Source organism: Pleurodeles waltl, chromosome 6 (genome assembly GCF_031143425.1).
Source record: "Pleurodeles waltl isolate 20211129_DDA chromosome 6, aPleWal1.hap1.20221129, whole genome shotgun sequence".
Taxonomy (NCBI): Eukaryota; Metazoa; Chordata; class Amphibia; order Caudata; family Salamandridae; genus Pleurodeles; species Pleurodeles waltl.
The window spans coordinates 332,434,039-332,455,025 of NC_090445.1; the positions used below are offsets into that span (position 1 = coordinate 332,434,039).

Consider the following 20,987-nt stretch of genomic DNA (forward strand, 5'->3'; position numbering starts at 1 on the left):
TGCCAAAATCACACGTTCCCAACGCAGTCGGAGATGCAACATTATCGGACTCCATCCAACTCCTTTGCAGGTGTACAAACTGTTGTATAGGATAGCCTTACAAGCTAAACAGCAACCACAGATCTGAGATTTTGGAAACCGGGCTGAAGAGTCACAGTTGCTTGGACAGTAACATGCATGTCAATAGTGTGCTCTGCGTAAGTAATTTCCTTAGTGCGGCAGAACACAGTTGCTGCTTTTTGGAGACGTCTGTTCTCTGTTCATGACTGGCACTGGTACACCATGGAACACCCCCCAAACAAGGAAGTGTTCCAGAAGTGTGTGATTTGGCCTCTTTTCTCACAGTGCACAAAATGGATGAAGGAGCTAACTGGCATTTTTCTAGCTGGAAAATATGAAGGGTGCCTGCACTTTCTAACCTAACAGTTTATAGTCACTCATCAGCTGAAAAGCCATCCTAGGCAGGTGTCACCAGCCATTCCGATTCACTAAAATTTCAGCATAGTTGTAAGCACAATCAGCATGTATTTTATTCTATAAAATCCATCTTTTATTTGGTCAAAATAATTTAAAATCCATAGCAGAAATGTACCATCAGCCCTCATGCAGAAGGCAGGTAAAACATGAAGTGTTTTGACTGAATTCACAGTCTTTGTCAAAGGTGTATTCGTATAAATGTATTCGTGTAAATACATAAAAACCACGTGTATATTTCTAATAACGGTAGTGTTGTGATCTATGCAAGACTTTACTAACTTTATTCTGCCACTTTCAGAAAATGATTAGCTCCGAAATACAGTAATTTCGCGTGCACAATAGAGAATGGAATCATCTGTTTTGTTAGTAAGAATAACACTGAAACAAGGTTTAGATTTATATGTATATCTTGCACACATAGCAGTATTTCATTCAGATTATCATTTTTTTAGGCCATAAGATTATCACCACATGCTCTAAAAGAATACTTGCTATCATGTTTGAATACAATCAGGACTGCGTTGTATATGACGTATGGATTACGTGGAAAGGCCATGCCAAACATGGCAGTAGTGTCTAATAAATAAAAAGGTGATGGTTCATAAACATCAATTGCTACAGTAACATATATTTCTATGATAATAAATATGTACGTGCAAATTAACAATGCCATCTGTGGAAACGTAATGCTCTCTTTTTGATCAAATCATATGTTTGCCATATAAAAGTTTTACCTTTCAGGCGCCGGTCTGGGGAGAAGTTAATGCTGCCTTTTCCCTCCATTCAGAGTATAAATTAATTCAAGTGGTTATCAAACTTCACCTGTGTTTCTACTAAATTCAAGCCTTCTTGTTGTGAAAATACTGAAAACTTGCTTTGGGTAGATTTGCTTTCATTCTGGATTTTGTTCTGAGGATATGTGATCATCTAAATTTTGAACTATTCACTACTTTGACCACATGAGTACTCTCCCAAAAGTTACAGACTGGGAGTGCCTCAATGATCTCAGACTCATGGTGAATTTATTTACAAGAAACGGAAATAAAGTAAGTCACTTATATGCAATTTTACTTCTTAGCTGTGAATGCGATGGGTACTTTTTCTCCATAAGCTGTCATTAACATAGGCTATAAATCTCTGCAGCTGTGCGAATGGAAAAACCATTGGTCATCAATTTTCTGCTGCATGGTAAGGGGTGTCATTTCAAATGGAATTCTGTAATTCCATCGGTATATTCCGGCCTGCCTGGAATCGTTATTAGGCCTGCAATTCCAGGGAGTGCCCTTATCAGTGGCGTAACGAAACGTGATCCCCCCAACCTGCAAAGAACATGGCAGCCCCTCCCCCACTCCAAACTCACTGAGACCAGGTGCTTTGCTGACGGATCCACCTGGAGCCCACCTCCACCCTCCCCGCACCACGGGGGCCTTCATTACGCCACTGGCCGTTATATAGGAGACGCCATAGACATTCGACTGTCAATGTAAATTGTTCATTTTAAATTAACATATCACACCTTCCACGTTATTACGTCACGGAATACATATATATTTCCGTTCTGTACAACAAGGAATATTACAAATATAATAAAGGATTCTCATTAATATTTTTTAAGATAAATGTATGACATACCTGAAAGATTTTGTAGCATTGCTTACGTCCATCCAGCCTTCTGAAGAATGTATGAGCATATCTCAAATGCATTTTCATGAGCTTTAACTCAACATAATACCAGGTGTGCTACATCAACTCTTTGGGGTTGGGAGGCGTGGGCTATGGTTTTTCCCTAGGCTAAATAAGAGGCACAAAAAATGTTTGGCTGGCTGATTTGAAACTCTTTACGATCAATGAGGATCCCTCTGCAGTCACAAACAGTTAGGAGCGCACCTGCCTGACATCCCAGCAATTAATCTGCCCCATTGCATCATGGTAGATGTAGTATCTTCAAAAAACGAACTCCATTACTTTTTAAATATTTCACCTTTAAGTAGGTACAGCCTTTACTGTGCATCTCTGGACACATGTGTTTCTGGGTTAGTCCCTTCTTCAGCAGAGAACATATTTGCGGGGTGCTGGGAATGCTGCCATAAATCCCCCGGTTTCAGTACCTCTTTCCTGGCATGCTGGTGCCTGCTCCAGAGCTCGTCAGCCCAGTAGCTCAAGGGAGCCTTTAAAGTCACAAACAGTTAGGAGCGCACCTGCCTGACATCCCAGCAATTAATCTGCCCCATTGCATCATGGTAGATGTAGTATCTTCAAAAAACGAACTCCATTACTTTTTAAATATTTCACCTTTAAGTAGGTACAGCCTTTACTGTGCATCTCTGGACACATGTGTTTCTGGGTTAGTCCCTTCTTCAGCAGAGAACATATTTGCGGGGTGCTGGGAATGCTGCCATAAATCCCCCGGTTTCAGTACCTCTTTCCTGGCATGCTGGTGCCTGCTCCAGAGCTCGTCAGCCCAGTAGCTCAAGGGAGCCTTTAAAGTCACAAACAGTTAGGAGCGCACCTGCCTGACATCCCAGCAATTAATCTGCCCCATTGCATCATGGTAGATGTAGTATCTTCAAAAAACGAACTCCATTACTTTTTAAATATTTTACCTTTTTGCACCCCGCAAATATGTTCTCTGCTGAAGAAGGGACTAACCCAGAAACACATGTGTCCAGAGATGCACAGTAAAGGCTGTACCTACTTAAAGGTGAAATATTTAAAAAGTAATGGAGTTCGTTTTTTGAAGATACTACATCTACCATGATGCAGTGGGGCAGATTAATTGCTGGGATGTCAGGCAGGTGCGCTCCTAACTGTTTGTGACTTTAAAGGCTCCCTTGAGCTACTGGGCTGACGAGCTCTGGAGCAGGCACCAGCATGCCAGGAAAGAGGTACTGAAACCGGGGGATTTATGGCAGCATTCCCAGCACCCCGCAAATATGTTCTCTGCTGAAGAAGGGACTAACCCAGAAACACATGTGTCCAGAGATGCACAGTAAAGGCTGTACCTACTTAAAGGTGAAATATTTAAAAAGTAATGGAGTTCGTTTTTTGAAGATACTACATCTACCATGATGCAGTGGGGCAGATTAATTGCTGGGATGTCAGGCAGGTGCGCTCCTAACTGTTTGTGACTTTAAAGGCTCCCTTGAGCTACTGGGCTGACGAGCTCTGGAGCAGGCACCAGCATGCCAGGAAAGAGGTACTGAAACCGGGGGATTTATGGCAGCATTCCCAGCACCCCGCAAATATGTTCTCTGCTGAAGAAGGGACTAACCCAGAAACACATGTGTCCAGAGATGCACAGTAAAGGCTGTACCTACTTAAAGGTGAAATATTTAAAAAGTAATGGAGTTCGTTTTTTGAAGATACTACATCTACCATGATGCAGTGGGGCAGATTAATTGCTGGGATGTCAGGCAGGTGCGCTCCTAACTGTTTGTGACTTTAAAGGCTCCCTTGAGCTACTGGGCTGACGAGCTCTGGAGCAGGCACCAGCATGCCAGGAAAGAGGTACTGAAACCGGGGGATTTATGGCAGCATTCCCAGCACCCCGCAAATATGTTCTCTGCTGAAGAAGGGACTAACCCAGAAACACATGTGTCCAGAGATGCACAGTAAAGGCTGTACCTACTTAAAGGTGAAATATTTAAAAAGTAATGGAGTTCGTTTTTTGAAGATACTACATCTACCATGATGCAGTGGGGCAGATTAATTGCTGGGATGTCAGGCAGGTGCGCTCCTAACTGTTTGTGACTTTAAAGGCTCCCTTGAGCTACTGGGCTGACGAGCTCTGGAGCAGGCACCAGCATGCCAGGAAAGAGGTACTGAAACCGGGGGATTTATGGCAGCATTCCCAGCACCCCGCAAATATGTTCTCTGCTGAAGAAGGGACTAACCCAGAAACACATGTGTCCAGAGATGCACAGTAAAGGCTGTACCTACTTAAAGGTGAAATATTTAAAAAGTAATGGAGTTCGTTTTTTGAAGATACTACATCTACCATGATGCAGTGGGGCAGATTAATTGCTGGGATGTCAGGCAGGTGCGCTCCTAACTGTTTGTGACTTTAAAGGCTCCCTTGAGCTACTGGGCTGACGAGCTCTGGAGCAGGCACCAGCATGCCAGGAAAGAGGTACTGAAACCGGGGGATTTATGGCAGCATTCCCAGCACCCCGCAAATATGTTCTCTGCTGAAGAAGGGACTAACCCAGAAACACATGTGTCCAGAGATGCACAGTAAAGGCTGTACCTACTTAAAGGTGAAATATTTAAAAAGTAATGGAGTTCGTTTTTTGAAGATACTACATCTACCATGATGCAGTGGGGCAGATTAATTGCTGGGATGTCAGGCAGGTGCGCTCCTAACTGTTTGTGACTTTAAAGGCTCCCTTGAGCTACTGGGCTGACGAGCTCTGGAACAGGCACCAGCATGCCAGGAAAGAGGTACTGAAACCGGGGGATTTATGGCAGCATTCCCAGCACCCCGCAAATATGTTCTCTGCTGAAGAAGGGACTAACCCAGAAACACATGTGTCCAGAGATGCACAGTAAAGGCTGTACCTACTTAAAGGTGAAATATTTAAAAAGTAATGGAGTTCGTTTTTTGAAGATACTACATCTACCATGATGCAGTGGGGCAGATTAATTGCTGGGATGTCAGGCAGGTGCGCTCCTAACTGTTTGTGACTTTAAAGGCTCCCTTGAGCTACTGGGCTGACGAGCTCTGGAGCAGGCACTAGCATGCCAGGAAAGAGGTACTGAAACCGGGGGATTTATGGCAGCATTCCCAGCACCCCGCAAATATGTTCTCTGCTGAAGAAGGGACTAACCCAGAAACACATGTGTCCAGAGATGCACAGTAAAGGCTGTACCTACTTAAAGGTGAAATATTTAAAAAGTAATGGAGTTCGTTTTTTGAAGATACTACATCTACCATGATGCAGTGGGGCAGATTAATTGCTGGGATGTCAGGCAGGTGCGCTCCTAACTGTTTGTGACTTTAAAGGCTCCCTTGAGCTACTGGGCTGACGAGCTCTGGAGCAGGCACCAGCATGCCAGGAAAGAGGTACTGAAACCGGGGGATTTATGGCAGCATTCCCAGCACCCCGCAAATATGTTCTCTGCTGAAGAAGGGACTAACCCAGAAACACATGTGTCCAGAGATGCACAGTAAAGGCTGTACCTACTTAAAGGTGAAATATTTAAAAAGTAATGGAGTTCGTTTTTTGAAGATACTACATCTACCATGATGCAGTGGGGCAGATTAATTGCTGGGATGTCAGGCAGGTGCGCTCCTAACTGTTTGTGACTTTAAAGGCTCCCTTGAGCTACTGGGCTGACGAGCTCTGGAGCAGGCACCAGCATGCCAGGAAAGAGGTACTGAAACCGGGGGATTTATGGCAGCATTCCCAGCACCCCGCAAATATGTTCTCTGCTGAAGAAGGGACTAACCCAGAAACACATGTGTCCAGAGATGCACAGTAAAGGCTGTACCTACTTAAAGGTGAAATATTTAAAAAGTAATGGAGTTCGTTTTTTGAAGATACTACATCTACCATGATGCAGTGGGGCAGATTAATTGCTGGGATGTCAGGCAGGTGCGCTCCTAACTGTTTGTGACTTTAAAGGCTCCCTTGAGCTACTGGGCTGACGAGCTCTGGAGCAGGCACCAGCATGCCAGGAAAGAGGTACTGAAACCGGGGGATTTATGGCAGCATTCCCAGCACCCCGCAAATATGTTCTCTGCTGAAGAAGGGACTAACCCAGAAACACATGTGTCCAGAGATGCACAGTAAAGGCTGTACCTACTTAAAGGTGAAATATTTAAAAAGTAATGGAGTTCGTTTTTTGAAGATACTACATCTACCATGATGCAGTGGGGCAGATTAATTGCTGGGATGTCAGGCAGGTGCGCTCCTAACTGTTTGTGACTTTAAAGGCTCCCTTGAGCTACTGGGCTGACGAGCTCTGGAGCAGGCACCAGCATGCCAGGAAAGAGGTACTGAAACCGGGGGATTTATGGCAGCATTCCCAGCACCCCGCAAATATGTTCTCTGCTGAAGAAGGGACTAACCCAGAAACACATGTGTCCAGAGATGCACAGTAAAGGCTGTACCTACTTAAAGGTGAAATATTTAAAAAGTAATGGAGTTCGTTTTTTGAAGATACTACATCTACCATGATGCAGTGGGGCAGATTAATTGCTGGGATGTCAGGCAGGTGCGCTCCTAACTGTTTGTGACTTTAAAGGCTCCCTTGAGCTACTGGGCTGACGAGCTCTGGAGCAGGCACCAGCATGCCAGGAAAGAGGTACTGAAACCGGGGGATTTATGGCAGCATTCCCAGCACCCCGCAAATATGTTCTCTGCTGAAGAAGGGACTAACCCAGAAACACATGTGTCCAGAGATGCACAGTAAAGGCTGTACCTACTTAAAGGTGAAATATTTAAAAAGTAATGGAGTTCGTTTTTTGAAGATACTACATCTACCATGATGCAGTGGGGCAGATTAATTGCTGGGATGTCAGGCAGGTGCGCTCCTAACTGTTTGTGACTTTAAAGGCTCCCTTGAGCTACTGGGCTGACGAGCTCTGGAGCAGGCACCAGCATGCCAGGAAAGAGGTACTGAAACCGGGGGATTTATGGCAGCATTCCCAGCACCCCGCAAATATGTTCTCTGCTGAAGAAGGGACTAACCCAGAAACACATGTGTCCAGAGATGCACAGTAAAGGCTGTACCTACTTAAAGGTGAAATATTTAAAAAGTAATGGAGTTCGTTTTTTGAAGATACTACATCTACCATGATGCAGTGGGGCAGATTAATTGCTGGGATGTCAGGCAGGTGCGCTCCTAACTGTTTGTGACTTTAAAGGCTCCCTTGAGCTACTGGGCTGACGAGCTCTGGAGCAGGCACCAGCATGCCAGGAAAGAGGTACTGAAACCGGGGGATTTATGGCAGCATTCCCAGCACCCCGCAAATATGTTCTCTGCTGAAGAAGGGACTAACCCAGAAACACATGTGTCCAGAGATGCACAGTAAAGGCTGTACCTACTTAAAGGTGAAATATTTAAAAAGTAATGGAGTTCGTTTTTTGAAGATACTACATCTACCATGATGCAGTGGGGCAGATTAATTGCTGGGATGTCAGGCAGGTGCGCTCCTAACTGTTTGTGACTTTAAAGGCTCCCTTGAGCTACTGGGCTGACGAGCTCTGGAGCAGGCACCAGCATGCCAGGAAAGAGGTACTGAAACCGGGGGATTTATGGCAGCATTCCCAGCACCCCGCAAATATGTTCTCTGCTGAAGAAGGGACTAACCCAGAAACACATGTGTCCAGAGATGCACAGTAAAGGCTGTACCTACTTAAAGGTGAAATATTTAAAAAGTAATGGAGTTCGTTTTTTGAAGATACTACATCTACCATGATGCAGTGGGGCAGATTAATTGCTGGGATGTCAGGCAGGTGCGCTCCTAACTGTTTGTGACTTTAAAGGCTCCCTTGAGCTACTGGGCTGACGAGCTCTGGAGCAGGCACCAGCATGCCAGGAAAGAGGTACTGAAACCGGGGGATTTATGGCAGCATTCCCAGCACCCCGCAAATATGTTCTCTGCTGAAGAAGGGACTAACCCAGAAACACATGTGTCCAGAGATGCACAGTAAAGGCTGTACCTACTTAAAGGTGAAATATTTAAAAAGTAATGGAGTTCGTTTTTTGAAGATACTACATCTACCATGATGCAGTGGGGCAGATTAATTGCTGGGATGTCAGGCAGGTGCGCTCCTAACTGTTTGTGACTTTAAAGGCTCCCTTGAGCTACTGGGCTGACGAGCTCTGGAGCAGGCACCAGCATGCCAGGAAAGAGGTACTGAAACCGGGGGATTTATGGCAGCATTCCCAGCACCCCGCAAATATGTTCTCTGCTGAAGAAGGGACTAACCCAGAAACACATGTGTCCAGAGATGCACAGTAAAGGCTGTACCTACTTAAAGGTGAAATATTTAAAAAGTAATGGAGTTCGTTTTTTGAAGATACTACATCTACCATGATGCAGTGGGGCAGATTAATTGCTGGGATGTCAGGCAGGTGCCCTCCTAACTGTTTGTGACTTTAAAGGCTCCCTTGAGCTACTGGGCTGACGAGCTCTGGAGCAGGCACCAGCATGCCAGGAAAGAGGTACTGAAACCGGGGGATTTATGGCAGCATTCCCAGCACCCCGCAAATATGTTCTCTGCTGAAGAAGGGACTAACCCAGAAACACATGTGTCCAGAGATGCACAGTAAAGGCTGTACCTACTTAAAGGTGAAATATTTAAAAAGTAATGGAGTTCGTTTTTTGAAGATACTACATCTACCATGATGCAGTGGGGCAGATTAATTGCTGGGATGTCAGGCAGGTGCGCTCCTAACTGTTTGTGACTTTAAAGGCTCCCTTGAGCTACTGGGCTGACGAGCTCTGGAGCAGGCACCAGCATGCCAGGAAAGAGGTACTGAAACCGGGGGATTTATGGCAGCATTCCCAGCACCCCGCAAATATGTTCTCTGCTGAAGAAGGGACTAACCCAGAAACACATGTGTCCAGAGATGCACAGTAAAGGCTGTACCTACTTAAAGGTGAAATATTTAAAAAGTAATGGAGTTCGTTTTTTGAAGATACTACATCTACCATGATGCAGTGGGGCAGATTAATTGCTGGGATGTCAGGCAGGTGCGCTCCTAACTGTTTGTGACTTTAAAGGCTCCCTTGAGCTACTGGGCTGACGAGCTCTGGAGCAGGCACCAGCATGCCAGGAAAGAGGTACTGAAACCGGGGGATTTATGGCAGCATTCCCAGCACCCCGCAAATATGTTCTCTGCTGAAGAAGGGACTAACCCAGAAACACATGTGTCCAGAGATGCACAGTAAAGGCTGTACCTACTTAAAGGTGAAATATTTAAAAAGTAATGGAGTTCGTTTTTTGAAGATACTACATCTACCATGATGCAGTGGGGCAGATTAATTGCTGGGATGTCAGGCAGGTGCGCTCCTAACTGTTTGTGACTTTAAAGGCTCCCTTGAGCTACTGGGCTGACGAGCTCTGGAGCAGGCACCAGCATGCCAGGAAAGAGGTACTGAAACCGGGGGATTTATGGCAGCATTCCCAGCACCCCGCAAATATGTTCTCTGCTGAAGAAGGGACTAACCCAGAAACACATGTGTCCAGAGATGCACAGTAAAGGCTGTACCTACTTAAAGGTGAAATATTTAAAAAGTAATGGAGTTCGTTTTTTGAAGATACTACATCTACCATGATGCAGTGGGGCAGATTAATTGCTGGGATGTCAGGCAGGTGCGCTCCTAACTGTTTGTGACTTTAGAGGATCCCTCTGCATGCGAAGTGAGGTTGTGAGAGAGGGTGGTAAGTTTCAAAGAATGTCCTGTGGGAGAGGGTTGACAGCTTAAAGCTTTGGTGTTTGACATGAAATCAGAGAGGGGCAGTTCTAAAGCTGTCCAAAAGATCTCTGTGCACCCCTAGTTTTGTGACCTAAGATCACAATAACCTAACACACTACGGGAAGATTGATAGCTTGAAAGGAGGGATTCTCTACATCATGGTTATAAGAACCAAAGGGCACGCATGTGATGTAGCAGAAACTTTACTGCTGTCCCTATTGTCACAGAAATCATCTATACATGACAATCTATGCGTTATGTTAACCAAAGTACTAATAGTTTGCAGTCGCAGCTCATTAATGAGGAGGGGAGTGGAGGAGGTGCACACAGGGGGCAGTGCGCGGGAGCGGCTCAAAAAAATGAATTAAAAAATAACAAAATAAAATAAAAACGTACTTGCCGCGCCGCTCCTCTCCTCCGTCTCGCTCCAGGCACAGGCTCCCAGTCTGCCCAGTGGCCAATCCTGACACTGCTCAGAGCAGCATCAGGATTGGCTGTGACCGCCCTGGCTGGGCACTCACAGGCAGACTGGGAGCCTGTGCAGGCTCTCGCTGAGAGAACCTACAGCGCATGTGTGTTTGGCCGGCCCGAGACGGCCAGCCAAACACACATGCACTCAGGGGACTGCACAGTGCACTCCCATCACTGCTTCTCACCCGTGTGGCCCGCCCCTTCCATGACAAAGGCATAATAAACCAGGTTTATTATCCCTTCATGGTGAAAAGTTTGCAGCTTCTGCTGCTGGTGGGGAGCGACGCTCCTCCTCCCTAATGGAAGAGTCGCCCCTGATAGTTTGATTGTTGAGTGACGCACTGAGAATCCATTTTAAATGTGCATTTGTTTCGACTAATGGTAGAGACCCTGGTGGTATTGAAGTTTAATTAAATGTTTGAAGGATTAAACTGATATCATGTTATAGTTTAGACTTGAAACTATTAGTCTGCAGTGAAACAATATTACATTTCTAATAATTAGTGATATAAGTTTGCGCATGAAAATAGAGAAATGTAGTTCTACGTTATATTGGCTGAAATGGATTAGCAGAGTGATTTTGTTTAAAGTTACTGTAACCTGAATGCTAAGGAAGAACTATTAATGCAGAATTTACAGTTTACTTATTAAAATGTGTTTTATTTGATGTATATTTGTTTTGTAGTAACTCATTTGCATTAGCTTAAATGAGGCCTGCTATGCCCTGTATTTCGTGACTGTGCAGAAAATGTCAAGTCATTCTGTTAATGTGAATTTTCCTTTCAGACTTTGTTTTGTTGGGAAGATTAGTTTGGTAATAGATGCCTATTTTTTTACACATAGAGTTGTAAAAATTCGACCTTGGATGTAGAACATCATGGAATGTGGATTAGCAATTTAACCATTTGTTTCAGTCTGGTGTGGAGCTACATGGTGGGTGCTGTTCTTATGACAGGCCTGGGAAAAGATGAGGTTGTTTCAACTTGGAATCGTGTGATTGATTTCTAATGGATGATGCCCCTTCAATGTCAAATGAACTGTTGTCCTAAACAAATCAGATTGCAGTATGAACTTTGATATATCCATGACCAGTTGTTCCGATTCCCGTCAGAATGCAAGATTCCTGAAGATGAGAAGCTGAGCCCCTTTTCCTGTATCCTGAATGCTGAGCCCCTTGAAGCGGAGCCTTCCTCTCTGTCTTGCCCCTTTAAAATACCTTATTAAGATTTAGAGATTTTTCTTTCTAATCCTTTCAGAAGGCTCTTGACCAAGCTTCTGACATGCTGACACTTTCCCTTTTTACCTATCTTTTGCCTACCATAGTCAGTAACTTGCTGCCTGAATTTACTTTTTCCCAAATTCTTTTTGCCCACTTTGTTCTTTTTGTCTTTTGACCACATGTGTTCTGCCCCACACATGTCTCCCCTTGATTGGCTAACTGTAGGGTTTTCCCTGAGCCCAGCTAAATTAAACTTTCTGATTTGAAAGTGCCTAAAGCTTATTAAGATTGAGCAATATCTATTCTCTGTACATGAAGTTCTTTTGTTGATGTTTTGCATAGTCTTTGTTGAGTGCCTTGTTCTTCTAATGTTATTTTGTTTGAAATTATTTCATCGCCTTGGGCAACCGTTGCTGATTCTGTACTTTATAACATTGCCTTGCGAATTGTCTACATGACTCTGAGCTTGAGCTTCTAATAACCCATGAACTTTATTTCAGACTGGAGTTTTCCTTGTATGGCCCTGTTGGTCATACTGTGTAACTTAATTGGTTTATATTGAAAAATTGTTGTATGGTTCTACCACATCCTGTGCAGTATCCAACGATCTGTTGACCTCAATGAGAATTCATTACTGCTAAGGACGAAAATTCTCCAGCACATGTATTTCTCTAGGTGTAACCCCCTCTAAAATGAGAAGAAAGAAAGAGACAAGGGTGGTTGGAAGCCTCTTAATCTTCACCAGAAATCCTACCTGCAACAGGGGCATGAGACTTCCCCTTATCATACCAGGGCGAGCTAAACTAGGCAAACATCCATCAGAAAAGGCATTCTTTTTGTATATATTCTGGTGTAACAACTTATTAGTATTATTATTATTATTATTATTATTATTATTATTATCATTATTATTATTGTTATTATTACTATTACTACTATTATTATTATTATATTACCAGCACTTTTGCAGTTTTTTTGCCATATTTTTATTATTTACTCTTGGAAGTCTAGTTCAGTGAGGTCAACTTCTTTCCTCTTTGTCTGGATAAATGGGTAGGAATAAAACATAATGCAGAAAGGTCAAAGACAAGAGAAAGGCAACTGCAACCCCACAATTCAGAGACATGGAAGACCATGAACAGCGTGCTACCCCTGATAGCCTTACTGTCAGGAACGTAGTTAACACCACCTATTTGGCCTCTTCTAGGATCGGGTTGGAAATCGCCCGGCGAATGGCACAGGATGGTGCACATGTGGTGGTGAGCAGCCGTAACAAGGTGAATGTGGACCGGGCCGTGGAACAGCTGAAGGCTGAGAACCTGAGTGTGTCTGGAGTTGTATGCCATGTGGGGAAAGAGGATGACCAACAGAGGCTGATAGCCAGAGTAAGTATCACCTGCACAGCCCTTGCATTTAAGTGACCTTTTTCTATACCTGGCGGCCCAGTCAAAAGCGTAGCACCACTCCCCGAAGGGACCTAAAACCATCGATTCCATAGTTATACCATTTATAATTTTTCAAGCTCTTATGTTTCTCTGAAAGGATCGAAGCCCAATCCTGTAACATGAGCAGGAGCTCCCTATGTGTGAAGCATCTAGCCCTATCCTGAAGGCATAGGAATTATGTTCACAAAACTCTTTGTTGGCCCAATTCATTAGAGAATCTTCATCAAAGTCTATGCTTAGTGTTCTCAGCTGGGCTATGGCGACAACACACTTGATGCCATAGTGAAATTACCACACTTAAGGGCAACCCAGTATTGCCCTAGGAACTGGGTACATATAGTATCTCACTTAAAATACTCCTAGAGGAATTGCTTAAATATAATTTGTGTACATAAGATCCAGTCTTCAATTAATGAATAAGACAACTCTGTACTGTTCAAATCCAATATATTAATCAATAGGATTCAGGAAGTTCAAAAAATTTACAACAAATACAACAAATGTCCATCCCACAGACAACAACACTGTATATAACCCCCGTAGATCACACAATTGTATTCCAACAGAAGAACCAAGAAGGAGTTATAACCCTCCTCTTGACACAGTCCTGGCTGCCAGTCGGTTTTACAACCACTTGCAGAATGAATTGATTTTTTCAGAAAACTGTTTGTACCTCTAACCAAGTCATACACAAGAGATAGTCTGTGATCACTTCAATCGAAAGGGCTCCTTTTAATCCTGAGGTTGACATTTTGGTTTTGATGGATATAGAAAACTTGCACACCAGTATTCCACAAGATGAGGCATTGGAGGTAATCACCACCATTCTTGACTCTAGACCAAGACCTCATAGAGTCCCCACTGAGTTTATCACAAGTTATGCTCAGATTGCACTGGAACACAATTACTTCCTGTTCAATGATGAGTTCTTTGTGCAAACAAAAGGAGTAGCGATGGGGGCTATTTTTGCTCCTGATATTGCAAATCTATATGTGGGCACTTTTGAAGAGCATACCATCTATAAGGAGGGCAATCCTTATGGCAGTTACATCACAAAATAGCTCAGATATATAGATGACATTTTCTTTGGTTGGCATGGTCCAATAAGTGATTTACTAGTTTCACAAATGGATTATTAATCAAAATACAAACTTAAAATTTACACTGGAATGTGATACCCATTCCATTAATTTTTTAGATTTGAAAATTTCAGGTGATGAGGGTGAGTTGTATGTAGCCCTACATATTAACCCCACTGCCAGAAATACTCTATTGAGATATAATAGTCATCATCCCAGGAATTTAATTTACTGTTTGGGCAATTCCTAAGGATTACCTGTAATTGCACCAAGAAAGACAACTATTTTTTTGGAATCCAAGACTTTAATATTTAAATTGATCAACAGAGGCTATCCATATAGACTGGTTAAAAGATACCTGAAATGTGCCTGGTAATATGATTGTCAAGCCTTACTCCAGGTCAAAGAGAAAGCTGTTCACTCTTGTTTGACTTGTGTTCCAACTTATGGTTCAGAGTTAAATGGAATTAAAAAGATTATTTTTAAAAATTGTCATTTGTTAGCCTCTCTTGACATTTCACTTGAGAAACTATTAGTTGCCTTCAAAAGGGGAAAAAAACTTGAGAGATAGTCTGGTGAGGGCCTACATTGAGCCAGAATCACGCACACTGAGTAACATCTGAGGGCTAACACCGAGGATTGGACATTACCCGCTTGGTAACTGCAGTGCATGTGCTTCCACCAGAATTGTAAAAACTTGTTGTCTAAATGAGAGAACTTGGCAGCTGAAACATTTCACTAATTCTGGTTCTAAAAATGTTATTTTTTGTATTCAATGCCCATGTTCCTTGTTTTACATTGGTAAAACAACTCAGCCAGTCAGAGAACTGATTATTCAACACCAGTCACGAATACGGTGTAATGTAGTGAATGCTCCTATGATGTTATAAAACCCTCAAAAAGACGTGTAAATGTGGACTGCCTGTTGACTATTAAAGTGAACCAATGGATTTCGCTTGCAGATACAGGGAATAAGGGTCTGAATCAAGAGGTGGAATGGCAAATACTGGAAAAGTCGTAGATGGACTATCTTGAACAGAACAGCTAATGTGATGTATTCCACGTAGAGGGTTATGGATCTTGACCTCCTTTCAGGGTTCTGTTCCTACAATTGCAGATGCTGAATCAATATCTAGCAATTCTACTAGATAAGCACTTAGACTTGCCAAGCCTAAAACTCCCCTTTTTCTACATATAAGACACCCCTAAGGTATGCCCTAGGTAACCCATAGGGCAGGGTGCTGTGTAGGCGAAAGGCAGGACATGTACCTATGTAGTTTACATGTCCTGGTAGTGTAAAACTCCTACATTCATTTTTGCACTGCTGTGAGGCCTGATCCCTTCATGGGCTAACATTGGGGCTGCCCTCATACATTGTTTGAGTGGTAGCTGCTGATCTGAAAGGAGTAGGAAGGTCATATTTAGTATGGCCAGAATGGTGATATAAAATCATGCTGACTGGTGAAGTTGGATTTAATATTACTATTTTAGAAATGCCACTTTTAGAAAGTGAGCATTTCTCTGTACTTAAATCTTTCTGTGCCTTACAATCCACGTCTGGCTGGGTTTAGTTGACAGCTCCTTGTGCATTCACTCAGACACACCCCAAACACAGGATACTCAGCCTCCTTTGCATACATCTGCATTTTGAATGGGTCTTCCTCGGCTGGGAGGGTGGAGGGCCTGCCTTCACAAGAAGGACTGCCACACCCCCTATTGGGACCCTGGCAGACAGAATTAATCTGAAAGGGGTCCTGGTGCACTTCTAAGCCACTCTTTGAAGTCTGGGCCTCTTCCCCTGCCAACTCAGACACTTCCTGGAGAAGAAACTTGAACCAGAACCTGCATCCTGCCAAGAAGAACTGCCTGGCTGCCCAAAGGACTCACCTGTCTGCTTTCTGTGAAGGACTGCTGCCTTGCTGTTGCCCTGCTGTCTTGCTGCTCTCTGGCTGTGGTGAAGAAGTGCTCTCCAAGGGCTTGGATAGAGCTTGCCTCCTGTTCCCTGAAGTCTCAGGACCAAAAAGACTTCATCTCTACAAGAAGGACTCCTTGTGCGGTGACATTTGATGTACAGCCTGCTAGAAACGACGCACAGCCTGCACAGAAAATTTCACAGCACGCCGGACCAGAACGACGCAGCCGGACTTCGCAACAAGAAGATAGACTCAGTGCCAGCGTAGCAACCGGAAATTCGCCGCACGGCCCACTGGATCGACGCACAGCCGAGCCGGAACAATGCAGCCCGACTTTCAGAGAGGAATTGACACAGCACCTGCTGTGCGGTAGAAAATTTGACGCAACGCCCACCGGAACGACGCAGCCCCTGTGACTTCGTCCTGCCAGCGCAGCAAATCCTCGCATCGTCCCCGGGGCGTCTGAAAACCGCACAACCCGAAGAGGATCCACGACCGAGCTCTGGAAATTGACGCACCGCCGTCCCTGCGTGAAAACTAAATGACGCATAGCCGTGTGTGGCCCAAGAAATTGACGCACACCCCTTTGTTTCCACGCATTTCCTCCTCTGCAGTTCTTTGTGGAGATTTTTCACGTGAACTTTGTGCTTGAAAGAGACTTTGTTTGCTTTTAAAAGACTTAAGACACTTTATATCACTTTTCAGTGATATCTCAACATTTACTTATTGCAACTTTAATCGTTTTGACCCACCTTTATCCAGGTAAATATTATATATTTTCCTAAACACTGTGTGGTGTATTTGTGTAGTGCTATATGGTGTTATTGTTTGATTTATTGCACAAATACTTTACGCATTGCCTTCTAAGTTAAGCCTGACTGCTCAGTACCAAGCTACCAGAGGATGGGCACAGGATAATTTGGACTGTGTGTGACTTATCCTGACTAGAGTGAGGGTCCTTGCTTGGACAGGGGGTAACCTGACTGTCAACAAAAGACCCCATTTCTAACATACAGAAATTCAAAATACCATTCTTGATAGATGATAACATCCAACTACTTACACTGTAAATCACAAGGAAAGTACTCCTTTTGGACTTTCCTTTGAGGAAATCCGCTGCGTGTGATAATCTTTGCCTTTGAGTATTTAATAGAATGGAAACTTTCTATCCCAATAGCTAGTATTTTTTTCATTTTATGTTAGGACAAGTGAGGAGGGTTATGCTGGTTCAAAATTTGCTCACCACTAGGGAAGCTACATCTCACACTGGCTTAAAGTAAATATGCTGGAAGGTAGAAGCAGACAACCAGACACAGCCTTCATAATATGCTTTAACTGAGCACCATAGATCCTCTTACTGTGTCCCCACCTAATGTGGGCACGTCAGTGCCCACTTCTTGCATTACTCACCTCACCCATCTAGCAATGGTAGGTGAGGAAACCAGCAGAAAGGATTTTTTTCAAAGCAATCAACAGTTTTTGACCTCTGGGGCTCTAATTTTCTCAGTCATGGTTTCATAAGCCTTAATGCACTGTATCACACAGAGCTTTGGTGAATCTTGAATTCTGGATAGAAAAATTACCTTTATGTCACCTGTGGTATGTATAAACACTTTAAAGGTAACCCCATGAGGAGTGATCACTCTACCTGATAAGTGTAGGGCTTTAATGTCTAATACCCTTTTGCAGGTCACCAAGCATGGTAACATGGCTAGCTTAACTGTTAAAGTCTTCAGTTTCTGGAATTTATTACTCTGATATGACTGGAACTAGTGGTTCAAAACCTTATTCAGATCCCATAAGCAATCTCACTGGGTGAATCGAGAGTCGGACTCCTTGCAGTAACTTGCAAACCACGGGATGTTCTCCCACCCACACATTATACATCAAATTATGACCTGCTATAGTGGATCTAAAAGAGTTTACTGACCTTTAAGCTTTTCCTATCGCTACAGACTCGGAGGGGAAATTGAAGACATGGACAATTTTTGACCCCACCTCATTTCACAAACCAAGCACACCATAGGCTCCAGGCTGATCTGTCTTGCATAACAGTGCTCTCTGCCCAGGTTTCTCAATTACTTCCTCAGTAAGTCCTGAAAGGGCTGGGATTCACCAGCATTGCCTCTAATCTGCCAACATGAGATGGAGTAATCCCTCCTCCACCAACCAGTAAGCCCAGCCACGAGGATCTCTCAGATGTGTTCAATGGTTGGTGAGAGGAATCACTAAATCGTAAAAACGTTCCATCAGATCCCATAACTGGACTTTGGATCTCTAAATCAGGTTGATGAGAACCATATTCGCTTCCTTACCTGCACTGCTACACTAACTATCATGGCGAACGGTAGAGAGGCATAGTTGCTCTACTTGCCCCACTCCTGTCAGAAAGCGTACATTGACAGAGCTTCTGGGTCTACTCTCCAGCTGCAAAACTGTGGGAATTGGTGATCCAATCTCAAAGAAAAAGGGAATGGGCCCAATGTGTCCATTACAGCCCAGAAGATCTCCAGGTGCAGCATCCAGCGCTCGAATCCTGACAGTGTCTGGATTGCCAATCAGCTAAATCATTCTGGTAACCCAGAAGGTATTGCTTACTCACCCCAACCTGATTAACCAGGAGACTTTCACAAGCTCTGCATGGGCCTTCCATTGTTTTCCTCCCAGATGATTAATATAATGGACTGTGGACACACTGTTCAGTTTTAGCAAAAAAGACACGCCATTTCATCCTGTTCTCTGTCCAGCTTTAGACAGAGAGTAAGCCTGCCAACAGTTCCAGGCTCTTGGCAGGCATAGGCTGAGCAAAGTCCTCAGATGGGCATCACAGTCTATTATGTTGGCATCCAGCTCTATTACCTTTTTGGGGCTGATCTGAAGAGCACCCTCCTGTTCTGTGCTTCCATGTGCTGTAGCCACAATGGATTTCCTACCTCGCATCCTTATTCTGAGAATGTCAGGGCTCTCCTCATGTGAGAGGCTTTCAGATGTTGAAGCGCTGGGTAGTGAAGCAGCCCAGGAAAAATCGCCCATATCGAGGTAATGAGAAATTGCTGAGAGTTGCCAAAGTGAAATTCTTTGTCTTGCCAGAGTCATCCTGAGTTGTTTCTTGGTGTTTCAGCTATTGATGATGGAAAGCTTTGGGGAAGCTGCCACTAAGTCTTCAACTACCCCAAAAAGGTGACTTTCTCTGTTGGTGGCAATTCCCATTTGCCTGCGTTGATAATGAATACCAGGCCCTGAAGGAGGGATATTGCCATCTTCAATTGGTGGGAAAGAGACACTCATATATTATCAATATAATGTTGAGGGAGATGATTAATCTTACCCCCCTCACCCTGAAGAATTTCCTTACTGGTCTCAAAACATTGGTGAAACACAAGCGCATTGGTGAGGACAGGCCAAAAGGGAGGGCTCGGATTCCAAATACCTGCCACCTCTAGCGAAGCCTGCAATGTGGGACCATCCAATCTAATGTCCCAAGGACATCTCTGAGGATGTGGATGCCCTTAATCATGAAATGTCATAAGAACAACTCAAACCCCTTTATGTTTATTACCGGCAGGTGGTCATTGTCCGTCTTTTCCATTAGAAAGAAGTTGGTCAGAAAACCTTGTGGGGTCACAGCAAAAATACCTTTCCTGATCAATCAACTCAGAATCTTGACTGAGAACGTAATCAGCTTTGGCCTCCACCATTGCTTCGGCAATCTGAAAAACTCTATTTGAAGCCCTTCGACTTTCTGAGGGACCCAAGCATTGTAAATAAGTTCCTGCCATTTGTGACAAAATAGTGATAACTTCCAAACTATCTTTACTTGGGATGAAGTGTTCAGACTTATCAGATTCGGGGTACACCTAAAGGAACCCTTATATCCATGACATTTGATGTAAACACAAGAGAGAAAGAATCCCACAAATAGCTGTGGTCCTGCCACTGTCCCTTCCTGTAATTCTGCCCTCACCGAGGACCTTGATTGGATGAACAGCGGCAGAGCATTCCCTTCCTCCACCAGCCCCTGCAAAAACATTCTGACTGAAGATCTTTTTAATTAAAACCTGAGCCTTTTGCAGTAGTGCAAAGATAGAAACATACTTCACTTCTACTTGCCACTGTCCTCGCCTCCAAAAAGGCCAGATCACACCAATTACGGTCAACTTAGAATAGTAATGACTTGCGCCTTTCTGTCAATATAGCACAGTTGGCATTGACCAGAAAGATTTTTGGGCCAGATGTAAGTAGCCTTTAGCGCCTCGCAAACGGCGAAAAAACGGCGTTTGCGAGGCTCAAAAGGCCACACTTGATGCAGAAACACATTTTGCGAGTCGGTACCGACTCGCAAAATGTGTTTCAGACTCGCAAATAGGAAGGGGTGTTCCCTTCCTATTTGCGAGTCGCACCGCGATGTAGAGTTGATTTGTGACCGCGAAAGCGGTCGCAAATCAACTCGTAGTTACCATCCACTTGAAGTGGATGGTAACTCATTCGCAAACGGGAAGGGGTCCCCAAGGGACCCCTTCCCCTTTGTGAATGCTCACAATAATATTTTTTCAGAGCAGGCAGTGGTCCTATGGACCACTGCCTGCTCTGAAAAAAACCAAAACTAAAAGGTTTCGGTATTTTTTCTATTTGCAGCTCGTTTTCCTTTAAGGAAAACGGGCTGCAAATAGAAAAAAAAAACTGCTTTATTGAAAAGCAGTCACGGACATGGTGGTCTGCTGTCTCCAGCAGGCCACCATCCCCGTGAGTGCCTAGACTCGCTATGGGGTCGCAAACTGCGACCCACCTCATAAATATTTATGAGGTGGGTCTTTGCAACCCCATAGCGAGTCGCAGAAGGTGTCTGAGACACCTTTCTGCATTTCCTTTTGCGAGGTGCACCTCGCAAAAGGAAACCTACCTACTTGTTCTCTGAGCCCAGCCGAATAGGATTTTAGAGGAAATCAGAGACCC

The 20,987-nt window shown here is 44.0% G+C and overlaps 1 protein-coding gene across 1 annotated transcript in view; it reads left to right on the forward strand.

Annotated features, from left to right (window-relative positions):
• Nucleotides 1-20,987, forward strand: part of LOC138299703 (dehydrogenase/reductase SDR family member 4-like) — a 244,332-nt gene that overhangs the window by 85,067 nt on the left and 138,278 nt on the right. The window contains exon 3 of the mRNA XM_069238200.1: nt 12,805-12,982. Within this exon, the coding sequence (XP_069094301.1) occupies nt 12,805-12,982 (178 nt within the window). The remainder of the gene's footprint in view (nt 1-12,804; nt 12,983-20,987) is intronic.